Source organism: Canis lupus, chromosome 13 (assembly GCF_011100685.1).
Source record: "Canis lupus familiaris isolate Mischka breed German Shepherd chromosome 13, alternate assembly UU_Cfam_GSD_1.0, whole genome shotgun sequence".
NCBI lineage: Eukaryota > Metazoa > Chordata > Mammalia > Carnivora > Canidae > Canis > Canis lupus.
The window spans coordinates 28,238,146-28,253,579 of record NC_049234.1 but is presented as its reverse complement, the minus strand read 5'-3'; the positions used below and the strand labels follow the sequence as shown (position 1 = coordinate 28,253,579).

General features: G+C 45.0%; 1 protein-coding gene across 3 annotated transcripts in view; it reads left to right on the top strand.

Annotated features, from left to right (window-relative positions):
- ADCY8 (adenylate cyclase 8) overlaps positions 1-15,434 on the top strand; it is a 221,132-nt gene that overhangs the window by 172,994 nt on the left and 32,704 nt on the right. For 2 of the 3 annotated variants that reach the window (XM_038555532.1, XM_038555534.1), the window contains 2 exons: positions 1,285-1,374; positions 11,761-11,933. In XM_038555532.1, coding sequence (XP_038411460.1) covers positions 1,285-1,374; positions 11,761-11,933 — 263 coding nt within the window. The remainder of the gene's footprint in view (positions 1-1,284; positions 1,375-11,760; positions 11,934-15,434) is intronic. The other variant, XM_038555533.1, reaches the window with a different exon arrangement.

Below are 15,434 nucleotides of genomic sequence, written 5' to 3'. Positions count from 1 at the left end.
ATAGTGACAGCATTTTCTGTGATAATACATACAGTCGGTGTTGTCCATGACTTAGATTTTAGGGGTGATCTGTCTGATTCCAGGTTTTGAACTTGGCACATTGGGAGAGGCTAGGAGAGGCATCATCTTGTGGCTGAACCCATCATTGTGCCCTTTGGGCCCGAGGGAGGGTCTCCACAAATTCAGGGACCCAAACTGTGGACTCCCCCAATTGTCAGCCCATGAGTCGGAGGCTTATACTGCCTGAAATTAATTGTCCAGAATGGCCCAATAATTACCTAGAGTCTACGTTGCTCAAGCTCTGTGGTTGGCCTTGTCGTAAAGGATTCTATGGGATAAAGAGAAAGGAAAATCCTAATCTAATTAAAGTCATCATCTAATGACTATTTTATAGATTATTGCAATTGAAAATGGAAGTACTTAGGAGCATTGATCATGGCCTGCGGAGACGTAGCCAGGATCTCAAGTCTTGACGAATCAGGTATTTCCGGGGTGCAGGATTTGGAAAGAAGTTCAGTGACTCTAGGTCAGGGTTAACTCTGGGCCACCCATGCCACAAGGGTGCAGTAGGAAGTTCAGAGGCTTTGGAGTCAGATAGACCTGCGATCAAATCTCAGCTCTACCGCTTACCGGCTCGGTGATGCTAGACAAGTTACTTTACTTCTCAGAGTTTCATATTTTTCTATTGTAAAATGGGGATGAAAACAATAGCTACGTCACAAGGTGGTTGTGAGGCTTTTTTGTCCAAAGTGTCTGGCACAGAGGAGGCATTCAGCCCGTGGTAGCTACTCCTTCCTGAGCACCACAAAATCTGTAGCAATGTCTGGCCTAGGAAATGCACCCCCCACCCCGGCTCTCCTGCACCCCTTGCTAAAAGTCTTTCTGGAAGACGTGCCTCTCAGATCCCTGGAATCCTCCCAGCTGTGGATGAAGAGACAGGCTGCGAGCACAGCTCAGGCCTTCTCTCCTGCCATCTGGCTCTCTTCAGGGTCCCACAAGCACATCCCACTGCCCTATGCCTGGCTCCGTGGCTGGCTTATAAATGCTTTTTTCTGAGCCAGCACCTTCTTTAAAATGAAAGAGGAGATCCCAGCTGGCACGTCCATTCTGGAATGAAGCCCCCCTCCCCTGCCCAACCCCCCGTAGGGCCTGGTCTGCCCAGGCTCCTGCCGAAGCTCAGCAGTGACGCACACTCTGTTGCCAGCACTCGCACTGACTTTGTCGTTCCTGTGTTGTTGTGTTTTGTTTTGTTGTTGTTTTTCTTCTTTTTTTTTTAATCCGCAGCTGTGGTGTGATTTTGACAAGTCGATACCCTTGAAGAACCTGACTTTCAATTCCTCAGCTGTGTTTACAGATATCTGCTCCTACCCAGAGGTATTTATTCCCGAGCTCCCCTTGGCAAGACTTGGGCCTAGGTTCCTCCACCAGTTCCGCATGAGCAGGACTGGCTGAAAGGTCTCAGAAAGCCTTCCAGAGGCTGGCCTCCTTCTTCTGCCTCCTGCTCCTCCTGCCCCTCCTCCTCCTCCCCCTCCTCCTCCTTCCTCTTCTCTGCCTTCCCTTCTCACTCCTGCCTCTCTCCTACTCCCACTTCTAGGCTTTCCTAATTCTCCCTCTTTCCTCCTCCTCCTCTCTCCCTTACTCACCTCCACTCTATTCATTTTCCTCTTCCCTTTCCTTCCCTCCTCCTCTCATCCCCCCTCCTCATCTCGATATCTTAGAGCAGAATGTGCTGTTGTTGCCAGCGCAGGGCAGAGTTATGGCTCAAGTGGCATTTGCTGTGTTAAAGAAGGAGGGAAGGAAGGACAAGACGGGAGGAGGGAAGGAAGGAAGGAAGGAAGGAAGGAAGGAAGGAAGGAGAAGGAAGGAGAAGGAAGGAGAGAAGGAGGGAGGGAGGGAAGGAAGGAAGGAAGGAAGGAAGAAGGAGGAAAGGAAGGAGAGAATGAAAGAAGGAAGGAAAAGAAAGGAGGGAGAGAGGAGTAGGGAGGGAGAGCTAGAAAGAAGGAAGCTAGTGAGTCACAATCACCAGCAAACCACAACCGAACTTAAAGCAAAGTGCAGCACCATAGGGTCAGGAGGTGTCCCAGCAGAGATTGTCCCACCATCATTGTGCAAGTCTCACCCTCCCTTGGCCGCGGAGCCACAGGTCTGGCCCTGAGCCTTGGGGTCAGCCTATGGTGTCGGGCAAAGGACAGGTTTAGGCTGCGTTAGGTGCAGCCCAGACTTTTACACCTGGGGGCAGAAGTTCTGGGTCAGGACAGAGGACAGCTGGAAGGTCCTAACAGACTCTGGCCTGCCTCATGTCCTGAGGACCCAGGTAGACCCTTGTTCCCTAAGACTGCTCCACTGTTTGGGTGGGAGAAGGGCTCTGTGTTGTCTCATCTAGGCCCCAGAATCAGTGTGAGAAACATTCTGGAAAGGGAAGAAAGGCTCCTGCCACTTACAAGGTATAGAACGTCTATTTGATATGCAGAACATCATGAAATTCTCCAACTGTGTGGGGGAACAAGAGGTTGTCACCTCCACTTTCTAGATAATATAACAGAGGCCCCAAAAGAAACATGCTCAGTGCCACTCACCGCCACTCCTGCCTGCCTCCCTTCCTCCCTGACTTCCTTCCTTCCTTCCTTCCTTCCTTCCTTCCTTCCTTCCTTCCTTCCTTCCTTCCTTCCTTCCTTCTCTCCTCCTCTTCCTAATTCAGCTCACAAGACTAGGAACTGCAGTTGAAACCCTAGCTGGCTTGTTCTTGACCTCCTGCTTCTGCATCCAAGCTTGGTCCTCAGTTGCTAGGGAGGAACTAGGCTTTTCTTTAAGATGTCCAGGGCAGGATGGGACTAGCTGTCATGGGGGGACCTCCTCCCACCAAGTACTGAAGGATCACAGGCCTCATGGAATCTGTGGGACACCAGGTCCCTGAGAACATCTAGGTTTGGAGGGCATGAGGAGTGTCCTGGGAGGCAGTGAGTTGGCCAACCATCAGATCTGGAGAGCTAGGCAAAGCTGGATTTCACTGCTGGCTGAGCCCTTTCACCTGCTAGCAGTGGAATATTGAATCAGCTCTTATTCCCTCTCAACTTGAGCTTCCTTGTCTGTAAAGTGGGAAAAATAATACCCTCTTCATGTGGCTGTTGTGAGGTTAGGGAATAATCATGTTGTTGGGGTGCCTACCTAGACAAGTTAGCAGATATGGAGCTCCCAACAGGTCATCTGACGTGAAGCTGAGCTATTAATCTGGGCTTCCAGTTCACTCTAAAAAACAGTGTATCCCCTTAGCCCCAAACCTAAACTCAGGACCACAGCTCTCATGGGTTTGCCGGTCCTAAGAAAATGGCTTTTGGATGACATAGCATCATCTCTGTGCCTCGGTTTCCTTATCTATAAAATGAGGAGGAAAGTAGTACCTTCCTCAAGGGTGGTTGTGAGGATTAAGTGCATTAATCCATGTAACCTGTCCAGAGTAGCATCTAGCACAAAATACCTGCTCATTCAACATCAGTCATGATGCATTTATGATTTCCTGTAAGAAGGTTTTGAGCCTGCACTACCAATATATGTTTATCTCTAACTTACATTCCTGTATCACTGTGATAATGTATTGTGTACAGTATGGAACATATTCAAAAATTAGAAATGTTTAAAAGTGAGGTAAATAAGAGTTTCAGTACTTTCCTCCCACAACCAAAGGATCATCTTGCTCTGGGGTGAGTAAACTGTGGCCTCCAGTGAAATTCTAACTGCCACCTGTTTTGTAAGTAAGGTTTTATTGGGGCTTAGCCACACCCATTTATTACCAATTGTCTATGGCTACTTTGTTTTTGGTAAAGATTTTTATTTACTTACTAGAGAGAGAGAGCATGAACAGGCAGAGGAGTAGAGGAAAGAGAGCCCTCAAGTAGACTCCACATTGAGCCCAGAGCATGATGGGGGCTCAATCCCAGGACCCTGAGATCATGACCTGAGCTGAAATCAAGAATTGGCCACTCAACCATTGGAACCCCCTGGGTACCCCAACTATGGCTACTTTGATAGTACAATTGGCAGAGCTGAATAGTTGCAAGAGATGGTGTGGCCCACTAAGACAAAATGTTTGCCAACTCCTGGCATCATCCTAGATGCAGGTACCCCACTGGCCTAAAAAATGGGCATCTGGACTCTTTCCATTACCATCTACCACAAACAACCTGATTTGACTGACCGGTTGCCATCTTAATATATATGGCTGTGCCTCTCTACCTAGGGATTTATCTACCAAACAAGAAGGAATCAGACACTCAGACCTTGTAAAAGGCTTAATCTACACACAAGGCTGCCCAGTACTCAACACACATTTGTCTTCAAATCCCTTCATCTCTCTGAGCTTTGGCTTCATCGTCTGTGTACCTGACCTCTCTACTTCAACCTATGAGAAACAGGACTCAGTCCGAAAGCATGTGCTAGAAACATCATATAAATATGGATGATGTGCTATAAAGCATAAGAGGCTGTTCTAATATAGGGTACCAAGTATATTTTAGTATTGAACTCGAGCTCACCAATTACTCAAAATGGATGAAGATACAGTAAATGAGAGTGAAGAAAGTGGCATTCCAAGGAGGATGTGAGAAATTGTCTGGGGGAGGGAAGAGACATGGGTTTGTGAAACAAAAGCAGATCACACACACAAATGTAGAGTGTCATTATCTCAAACACCTGCACAGGGTTCTCAGTAGCCTCGATGGGAAGACCTCCATTTTAGAGTCAAGCCCTTTATTATATGCACTGGCACATTTGAATAGTCAGTTGTATGCAGGAGCAGTCCGAGCTTGCTAACGTTTTCAAGGGCCCGAGAGCCAGTCTCCCATAGGGTTGTCATTATCTGTGTCTTTGCTCAATAAATATTAACTGTCATGATGAATATGAGAGAAGAAAGAGGGGGATTGAAAGAGGCAAGAGGGAGAAAGAGCAAGAAAGAGCCAGAAAGAGTAAGAGAAACAATTACAAGAAAAAAAGAATACACGGTTGAGTAAATGAGCAAATTTTTTAAATTCCAGAAGTAATGATTAAAAAAAACTAGTGCCTTCACTTCTCTGCTTAACTCTTCATGTAGGAGTCTGAACTCCAAGTGGCTTGGAGGACACTTTATTCAGGGTGGTCAGAAGTCTCCAGCTGCGATGCAGGGTAAAATTAGGTTTTCCCACGCTCCTTGCAGAAGGAAGCCCACCAGAAAATTCAAACGAAGAAGAAGCATCAAATAGCTTTGTAGTAATTTCAGAACTTTTTCTAGTGGAACAGAGGGATGTTATATGATCTCTTTTTTTTCCTGCACAGAGCTAATAAAATGTTATGACTAAATATATAAAGAAGAACAATTTTTTTTTCCCAAATCACAAGCAATTTTTGGAATCGCCTTTCCCCACAAAGAGCGAAAAAGCCATAAAAGCACAGGGTGATCCAAAAACCAACAAGTCCCACCTCATTAAAGCTTAGATTTCAAGTCTTTAAGGACATTAACAGAACTTGGGAAAGATACCAGGTATGGGTGGCAGAGGCTGTGTGGTGACCTTGAATGAGCGAGGACTCTTCTTCTGCCATGTACTTGCTGTGCAGCCTTGGACAAGTCTCTTAACTACTCTGAGCCTTAGTTTTCTCACTTATATAATGGGGTTATTTGTTATTGTTTTGATTTGTGTTTTGGAGACCAACGTGGGTCTTGAACCCTGAGATCAAGACCTGAGCTGAGATAAAGAGTCAGCAGCTTAACTGACTAAGCCACCCAGGTGCCCCTATAATGGGATTCTTAATAATACCTACCTCATAAGATTGTTGGGGTGACAAATAGAGATGACATCCATAAAGCACTAATTAAATGTTAGTTTCTCCCTTGTCTCTTTCTTGAAGGCATTGGTAACAAGGGTAAAAAGGTGCTGCCCAAGTGGAGATCTGAACTTAAGGAAGATAGAGCAATAACAAATTTTTTTAAATGCACAAGGCTCCATGCTCCAAACATGGGTTTATCTACATGATCGTGTGTCCAGTGTATGACTAAAAACGTGAACAGGCTACATTTTCATAGCCTATTTCCCTTTCATCATATTGTTCTCCTGGCCTCACCAGTTGTTTCCAAGATGGTAATCACCTTGTGTTGCATCGACCTCAGGGAGCCAGATCCTTCCAGATTCTGCACTTGTTGCTCATGCTGAGGGGGTGGTCTTGGAGCACACACTCTATTCCAACAATGTCACCATGTTCCTCTCTGTTAATCATTCTTAGCTGACAGTGGATACTTCCTAGATGTATGTTTCACAATGTCAGATTGCTGTCCTCTCTATGGTTAATTGAAATTCACACTTAATTTCTGGAAGTCAATGGGATTCATAATCTGGCTGGACATCATTGCTTTTTTTTTTTTTTAACTGAATGGGAAAAAATCAGAGAGAGGCAAACCATAAGAGACTCTCTCTCTCTCTTTTTTTTTTTTTAAGATTTTATTTATTTACTCATGAGAGATTGGGGGGTGGGCGCAGAGGGAGAAGCAGGCTCGATGCAGGGAGCCTGATGTGGGACTCGATCCTGGGACTCCAGGATCATGCCCTGGGCTAAAGGCAAGTGCTAAACCACTGAGCCACCCAGGGATTCCCTGGACATCACTGTTTAGGAATCAAATACAGACTGCATTTTTGATGTTTTTTAAAAACAGACTCTGATAAAAAAAAAAAACAGACTCTGATGATAATTTACAAAGATCTGAGCAGTCATCAAAGAAGCTCAGCCAAGATAAGGACATAGTCTTGCAAGTGAGTGTATTGACTCAACCAGTAAGCACCGCCAAGATAAGCATCATCCCACGTTTAAAAAAAAAAATTATGTCATAATGCCTTTACATAAGAAATAGATACTGTGTAGGCTCTTTGATTAGTTTTGATTCATAGCTTTCCTGGGATAGTCATTATTTGTACATATCATCAATGCAGGTATGTCTTTCCAGGAAGGATTATAAGGTTAAAGTATTGACTGAGAATGTAGTTGCTTCTAGAAATATCTAGAACAGTCCATCTGCCTTCAGCCAAAATCAGATAGAAACATCTCATCTACTTGTGGACTTTATTTTTTTAAATATTTTATTTATTTATTCATGAGAGACACAGAGAGGCAGAGACATAGGCAGAGGGAGAAGCCGGCTCCCTCTGGGGAGCCTGATGTGGGACTGGATTCCAGGACCTCGGGATCTCGACCTGAGCCAAAGGCAGGCGTTCAACCACTGAGCCACCCAGGTGCTCCTACTTGTGGACTTTAAATGCAGTTTTGACAGGTTGAAGCTAACAACTATAATAAACTAGAGAATATTCACCATTCTTCCCCTCGTATGGGAAAAAGAAAGGCCAGTCATGGAAACCAGGATCTAGAATAAGCCAAAGCAGTCGGATTGTGGCGAAGCACCCAGGATATGCAAAATGTCCCTTTCCCCTGCCTTACACATTCTAGTAAAAAGCGGGTTGGTCATCTCCACCTGCACCCGTGGTGACCCCAGGATCCTGACACTGTCACTTCTGGGCCATGCAGGGAAGGGAGGCTCAGGATGAAGCAGAGCTACCTCTGTCTTTGACCTGTGTGCACTTCACTGCGCTGCTTGTACCAAGAGTTATAATTGAGAATCAGATTTTGTGTGAATCTGAAAGTTTGGATTCTTTCTTTGAAGGACACTAACTTCTGAAAATTGTCAGCTGTCTTTCCTTTTGTTTCCTGTGAGTTTATAACGCCACAGAATTTGGCAGTAACCAAATGGGCTCCACAGCCCAGCATGTGTGACTTGTGTGGATCAGGATTCAAGTCCTTCTTCACATTACCACAGCGTGGTGTGCTCTTTATCAAAGATTGCTGGAAACTGCCTGGTCCCTAACATTTCTCATATACATCCTGCATTACTATTTTTCATCATTAAAACCTAGGAAGAAGCAGAGAACCCCATGACTATATGGGATGCAGACTTCTCGGGAATAGAAGGACTCACTGCAACAGAATGCATTTGACCCACTGCTTCATTTGATATGATCAGATTAAAGGACTTCACTGATGGAAATAATCCACTCCAAAGCAACATCCTTTCTGTGTCCAGATTTTGCACTGTTGTGATTATAGTGCATATAGAATTTTACATCTTGCTTTCCAGTATTATTTTGAAAACATTTTCTATACATTACCTTTGAAATGCTCCCCTGAAAATCTTTGTCTATGGAGATTTTTGTTTGGGGGAGGCTACATGTGTTTTTCACTCCCATCTCCTCCTTGTCCTCTCATACCCCCAACAATCTCTAATCAATGGTCTTATTTCTCTTCTTCCACAGCCCCTCAAACATGGGAGTCTCTATGGTTGGTCTCTGTATCTTCTGTCTTTACTTTTCATGTTCTGCTTGAGTGGTCTCCACAGCTGTGGAGTCAGCTGAACCGTGTCACCTGTGGTTGCCATGAGCTGACCTTCCTGAATCATCCTCAATACCTGAAGCTTGAGAAGCCTAAAGCTGAACGCATTTCCTTTCCTCATTCTCATTCTGTAGTTGGTTTTTTTCTGAGTTAATAGTTTAATCCCTGCTGGGATGCTTAGCACCAGTTCTGACTCCTCCCTCTTCCCACCTTCACATAAAACTAGACGTATCTCTTGCCCCATCTATCAAGTCGGTCCCCAAACTTGTCATTAAACCTTCAGCTTTTCTCCATAAATTACAATTCATCCTGTACTAGTCCACATGACAGTTTATTCCTAGAACACTGATCCATAATTCCATTACAAACCTGAAACCCATCCATGGCTCCTTGCGGACTGCAGAACAAAGCACAGACTTCTCAGCAGGGCATACAAGAGTTTTTGCAATGTGCCTTTGCCTTCTATCTCTGCCCTGCCACACCTGTGAACCCCTCATGCCCAGAACCCATTCAGGGGACCCTCTAGGAGTTGTGGAGCTTCTGAGTTCCTGGGCTAACTTCAAAGGACACAGACTATTTGTCATTTGATAGGAACATAGTCATTATGTTGGATCCTGCATCCTCCTAGGTTCTAGGAAACATGCAACTTAGAGGTCCAGATGCAGCTCAAAGAGAGGTTTTCAGAAAGTCATGAGACTTCTGTAGCTTCCTGTTCCTCTCCATTTCCTGATCCCACTCCTGCTAGTTATTCAAGCCAGAAAAGAGACAGAGGTTAAAGCTCCTGATGTTATTTATCCAAGGTCCTCATCCTTTGATGTGGCTTATAGCATCACCATAGGGTTCAATTTTATACTTCAAAGAAGAAAGTTCCCAAAACTGTGCAAGGCATCAGGGTGGTTCCTTTCAGTAGGAGGAGGGCGGCTGGCAGAGCTGCCAAGAGCACACCAACACAGTTGGTTGAGGCAACAAAAAGAAAAAGATCCATCAATCCATTGTGCAAATGTGGGACTGTACTTAACTCTTACGATTTCAGATGTCTTGGCAGAGGAAGAAGGAGAGTAACTCTTTAGAAACTTACCTGCCTGCTTATGTTACTAGCTCTCTTTATGATGAATTAGGTGGTTCTTTGATATACCCAAGGAGTTCATTCTGTAGATTTGTTCCTTTGTTCCTTTGCATGTATGTCATTCCATCTTTCTAGAATGTTCTCCCTTTCCCATTTTCTGTCATGTGAATCCTATCCATCCTGCAGATCCAGTTCAAATCCACCTGTCCCATAAATCCAAACTTATGTTCCTTCTGCCCCTGTTCACCATCACATTTGATCATGTAGCTGGCAGAGCACTTCCCACGGCATATTGCTGTTGGTCTCTTGACATCTGCTTCACATCTTAGACCACAGGGTGTGGTCCAGGCCATCTCTCACCTTGGAATTCCCAATGCCTAGCAACATGCCCTGATTGTAGCAGCCACTCAGGCAATCCTTATCACACTTTTTAAACTTAGCTGTTGTGCCCTCATAAAGTTTTGTTCAAGGACATAATCATTTTTGACAGCTTTGATTTAATACTTGATGCATAATTTGCATTGACATAACCATGCACAACCCTTCATTAAGATGCAAGTAACAATGAAACAGGACACTTCAGGTCTCTCCACCTCTCCTCTCTCTGTTAAAATGATGGCTTTGTGGCATCAAGCTGAGTTACCTGAAAAATCCTGCCAAGGGAAGATCTTAAAGGAGAATTGAAGGAAGCTCATCCTCCATTTGAGACATGGACATAATTGGATTGATTAAGAAAGACAAAACTAAATGGTGCTCCAGACACAGAGGTCTTGAGGGACAGGACGCTCGCTGCCTTATTCATTTCTGAGTCCACCCAATGCACAGGAAAGACACGGGGCCTTTGCCCTCTCATCAGGGTGCTATCCACATTTGTTGATATCACTGTTGAAAGTATACATTAATGAGTTGATTTGGCTTAAGAACTCAATAAAAGTATCTTCCATATTTGCTCAAATATTTCTAGAAGTTCTTATTGGTCTCTTCCACCCATGCAGAAACTGTATCTTTCTGTGATAGGAGAGAGGGGGCAGCCAGTTGCTACAAGTCACACATACAGGGACATGACTGCATGTGGCTGTCTTTGGTGCCACTTTCCAGTCGTGAGAATTTGAACAATTTACATAAGCTCTGTGAGCTTCAGTCTCCTCACCTGTAAAGTGAGAATTATGATTTCCCTTGTGGCCAGGTATTTTGAAAATTGTAAGAGAAAAAGTTTATAAAGATCAAAGTACTGCCACCAAGTAGGCCTTGACAATGCCAGTTTTATTCTTTTTCCCCACTGGATAGTCAGAATCCAAACCTGCCATCCAGAGTGATACAGTGCGATGCTTCTGTAAGGGAAAGAGGCTGGGAAGGATCCCAAAGAAGGCTAAAATCTGGCTAAGCCAACTGACCTGTGGGGGCCATGCTAGCCATGCCAGTATTCCAGCTCGAGTGCTGCCAGCCTGGCCTTTTGAACAGCCACGTCTTGTACAAGGAGATTGATCTTGTCCTGGGGTGGGTGGTGTTGTGGCAGACAGTGTCCAGGGCACCTGGAGATGCCCACTGAGACTCCTCAGAAGAGTGGATGCTTGTCGGGGAAGTGAGGCTTAGTCACATGGATGAGCTCTGAGCAAAAGGACACGAGATGCAGAGCACAGAGGCCCAGGAGGATCAGGAAACAGCCTTGGGAGGCACAGGTAGATGGTGAGATGAAGCATATGTTGGGTTTGGAAAGTGAAGGAGAATCTGACTCGCACTGGCCATGTGAGCTTCCTACTCAGAAAGGAGAACACCATTTGAGGGGATGGTGAGCCATGAAAGGCCTTCGAGTCGAGGATTGCCATGATGAGGTCTGTGTTGTAGAAATTCCAGAGAGAGAAAGACAGTGTGTGTTCAGTGGGGGGTTGGAGACCACAAGCAGACAGAGCTGATGAAAACTGTTCTAGAACTGGAAGAGAAAGAGCTCAGAAGGGGAGGACTGCATGGATGTGAGCTCTCTGAAGGAAGTGGAGGCTACAGGTGTAGGGTGGCCTGTCTGTGGAACATGGGGAAGAGAAGGGCAGCAAAGAAGAGATTGAGGGTTGTAGCTTAGGGCTGTTGTAAATGGTCCCCAAACGCCAGAGAACGGAGGTTTTGGGAGGTGGTGAGGAAGTGATAAGTTCTGTTGGAGGCAATTGGACTTGAGTACAGCCTGAGGTCTCCAGACAGAGGTGCTCTGCTGCCATCTCCATCAGGAGACCCGTGAGCACCCAGGCCAAGGAAAGCCACCCTCCCACATTCCTGTTGAGTCTGACCACCTCCCCTCTCTCTGTTTCCAGTACTTTGTCTTCACTGGGGTGTTGGCCATGGTGACCTGTGCGGTATTCCTCCGCCTAAACTCTGTCCTGAAGCTGGCTGTGCTGCTGATTATGATTGCCATCTACGCCCTGCTGACTGAGACCATCTATGCAGGCCTCTTTCTGCGCTACGACAACCTGAATCACAGTGGAGAGTAAGTGCCCGCCATCACAGCTCAAAAAGCTCTCAACTCCTAGCAGGGAGATAGAACCATTGGGAAAATTATTGAGATGGTGTCACCAAAACTTGGGGACTGTTGAATGTTGAGTTCTAGTTCACAGCTCAGGCATTCGCTGGCTGACAAGTCTAGGCAAAATCCTTAGTTTTCAATTTTAAAATTTGGGCTGAAGAGTAACTGAAGAGTAACTCCAGTCTCCTCCAAACCTAATAATTTATGACTCCTTCCAATTTAGCAGCTCCAAGATGCATAGGGTCTGATTATAATTTGTCTGTGACAATATTAATAGTAGCAGCCACTGCGCATCAAACACTTGCTACATTCCTTGCACTGTATTATTTGCAAAATACAGGAAAGCACAAAAAATAAGATCTCAGGCTAGATTTTTAGACTTCTTGGGACAGAGTCAGAGATAAGGCAGATAAAGCCAGTGCAACTCCAGGACAGGGAAAGTGAAGGGAGAAAAGGTTGGGAGTAAAGACAAGCCAAAACGGTATTTTGTGCATTGTGAGGAGATTGAAAGGAGCCACTTAGCTCAGATGTCTCTGGATGGTCAGTGAGATGGGGAAGGCATCTCAAGTGGAGAAAGGGGGAGGAATATCCCAACTGGCTCCATCCCTTTCCTGTGTTTGCTGAGTCACAGCTCAGTCTCTGCATGAGCTTCCTGGTGACAGCCCCATGGGGAAACCAGACCCCACACCTGCAACATGGAGCCTCACCTGAGCCAGAAATGACAGAGGCAACCGGCCTCAGGTGTCGAAGCACAGGGCTTCCTGAGACCACAGTAAGGGGCCCACTGCATGAGAAAAAGATGAGGTCAAGATGGCCCAAATAGCTTCAGAAAATGTGCTGGAGACTAATCATATGAACATCTATGAACCAACGTCTGGAAATAAACAATGTGATAATGAATCATATTTACTTCTGCTTTCTTTTTTTAAGATTTATTTATTTATTAGAGAGAAAGAGAGAGAATCTCAAGCAGACTTCAGATTCTGCACTGATCGTGGAGCCCCATGGGGGGCTCGATCTCACAACCTTGAGATTGCCACCTGAGCCAAAATCAAGAGTCAGGCACTTAACCAACTGAGCCACTCAGGCACCCCTACTTCTGCATCTTTTAAAAGGATAAAGTATTTCAGATAATTTTGCTGAAGTTCTTGTTCCTGGCATTAATCTCCTCTTTCTCCTAAGGGCCAACTTCTAATGCACTTAATGTGTATCATTCCCATCTGTGTTTTTAAATACATATTTAGTTTTGTCTATATTATAAATTACTTAAAACTTTGTTTCATTGTCAAGGAATATTGCACTTTTTAGATACATATAGGTTGATATCCACAGATTTAGTTCTGCAGAGTGTTTCCACAATCTGCAACTATAATATGTTCTGATGATATAATAGGAGCGTCCCAAAACATACTTATCTTTTGCCCTATTAATAGACATTCAGGTTATTAGCAGTTTTCCCTACTTAAAAAATGCTTCAGTGCCCATTATTGAAAACCTCTCCTGAAACTTACATCTAAAAGCAAACTTGCTGGATTGTGAAGATCTGTATTTTCCAGTTTATACATAATTACCAAATTGTATAAACAATCTCCCTCTCACAAGCAAAGGTCCTTTTGCTCCTTATTCTCATCTTATTAGACTTTTAAAATTCCTATTGAATTTATGAGTGTGAATTTTACAACATTATTTGTACATTATTGTACATCTTTGATCATGAGCAAGTTTGGTTATTGACCATTTGGATCTCCTTTTAGGTGAACTGTCAGGTCATATCCTTTGGCTGGTTTTCTGTTAGCTTGTTTGCCTTTTTCTTACTGGATTTGCAAAAGTTCTTTATAAATTCTAGATGCTAATTTGTATCTGTCATGCGTGTGCATCAGACACTTTATGGTCATGACCCTGTTTGATCCTTGCAGCAACCGTCTGAGGAACACAGGCTCAGAAAGGTTAAACAATTTTCGTGGTGTATATGGCCAAAAAGAACAGATGTGGATTCAAACTCAGCTCTTCCCCGCTCCAAAGTCCACCTTTGTCAATACTGCATACATCTCTTCTAAGTCAAGCTGAAGAATCTCTCACCATATGCCCAGGGTTCAAAGAAAGTCAAGGCAGTTTCAAATCAGGTAAAATGGTTAGTGGCAATGGGTAGCCCATGGCCAAACAGAGGACGAAGGGATGTACAAACAAAATAAGCCACATTTGTGGTAAAAATAAAATTAAACCAGCTACAATTTAGTTGTTCAAAGGGGAACACAGCTTTAATGGACCAGCCAGTGCTTTGGCTTCAGATCCAGAGTCTGTTGCATTAGGAAGTCATTTCCCATCTCTGGGCCTCAGTCTACCAGTCAGTGAGATGGAATAGCTGTCCTCTCTCTGGGGCTGTGTGAGGCTCTGGTAGGCCTGGCACATAGTAGGTGATCCATAGCTGTGCATTCCTAGCCCCTCCCTCCTTCTTAGGAGAGAGGCTTTGTTCTGAATTCTGTTCTGAGGTCTTCAGGAAAAGCTTGTAGTGAAATTGTTAGGTAGGGTTGTAAGTGTCGATGCAATCCCAAGCTCATGGCTGCTGACATCTGAGTGTTTTTCTGTTTCTTTCTGAGTCAGGGTCAGTCATTGGAGAGTCTTGTATCAACTCACACCTGGCTCTCAGCAGATCTAAACTAATCATTCAGCCTTCTCTGTCCGCTGTGTTATAAATCAGCTGCTCAGTAACCACTGTGCAACCAGTTGGCAGCCGCAGTCTGCTCATGCTGTCGGGAAGTTAGCCAACATTTTAGGACCTGACATAGATTCATGGGATTCTGCTAGTTGTTGCTGGGGGCCAGGTACCCCTGTAAAGGAGACTGCAAAGAGCCTTACACCTGTTGCCTACTGCATCTCCAGCGAGCAGGTCCCAAATGCTTCAGACCAGCATCTCCCAGTCTGCACAGGATGCCTCTCAGTGACAGCTCCACATCTCAGTGGGTGATGCTGAGCCCAAAACAGGAGAGGCACCCTCTCCCCCAGTATCTTATCAATCTTTGGAGATTCATCTTTCTCAGCATGACTTAAGGGAAGCAGTCTATCACAACATGTGTGAGTACATGTTTAGGAGGTAAGGCATTTAGGGTCAAACCCCAGCTCTGCCATCAGCCAGCTGTGTGATCCCGAGGGAATTCATGAAAAGTGACGATCTCACTAAGCATGGTTTTTCTCACCTGTAAAGTGGGGATAATGACTGCTTGCTCCTATGTTGTAAGAATATCTGATCATTCAAATGTGATCCCAGAAACTTAGCACAAGACCTGGCATAGAACAAGCTCTGGGGGGATCCCTGGGTGGCGCAGCGGTTTAGTGCCTGTCTTTGGCCCAGGGCGCGATCCTGGAGACCCGGGATCGAATCCCACGTCAGGATCCCGGTGCATGGAGCCCGCTTCTCCCTCTGCCTATGTCTCTGCCTCTCTCTCTCTCTCTCTCTGTGTGTGACTA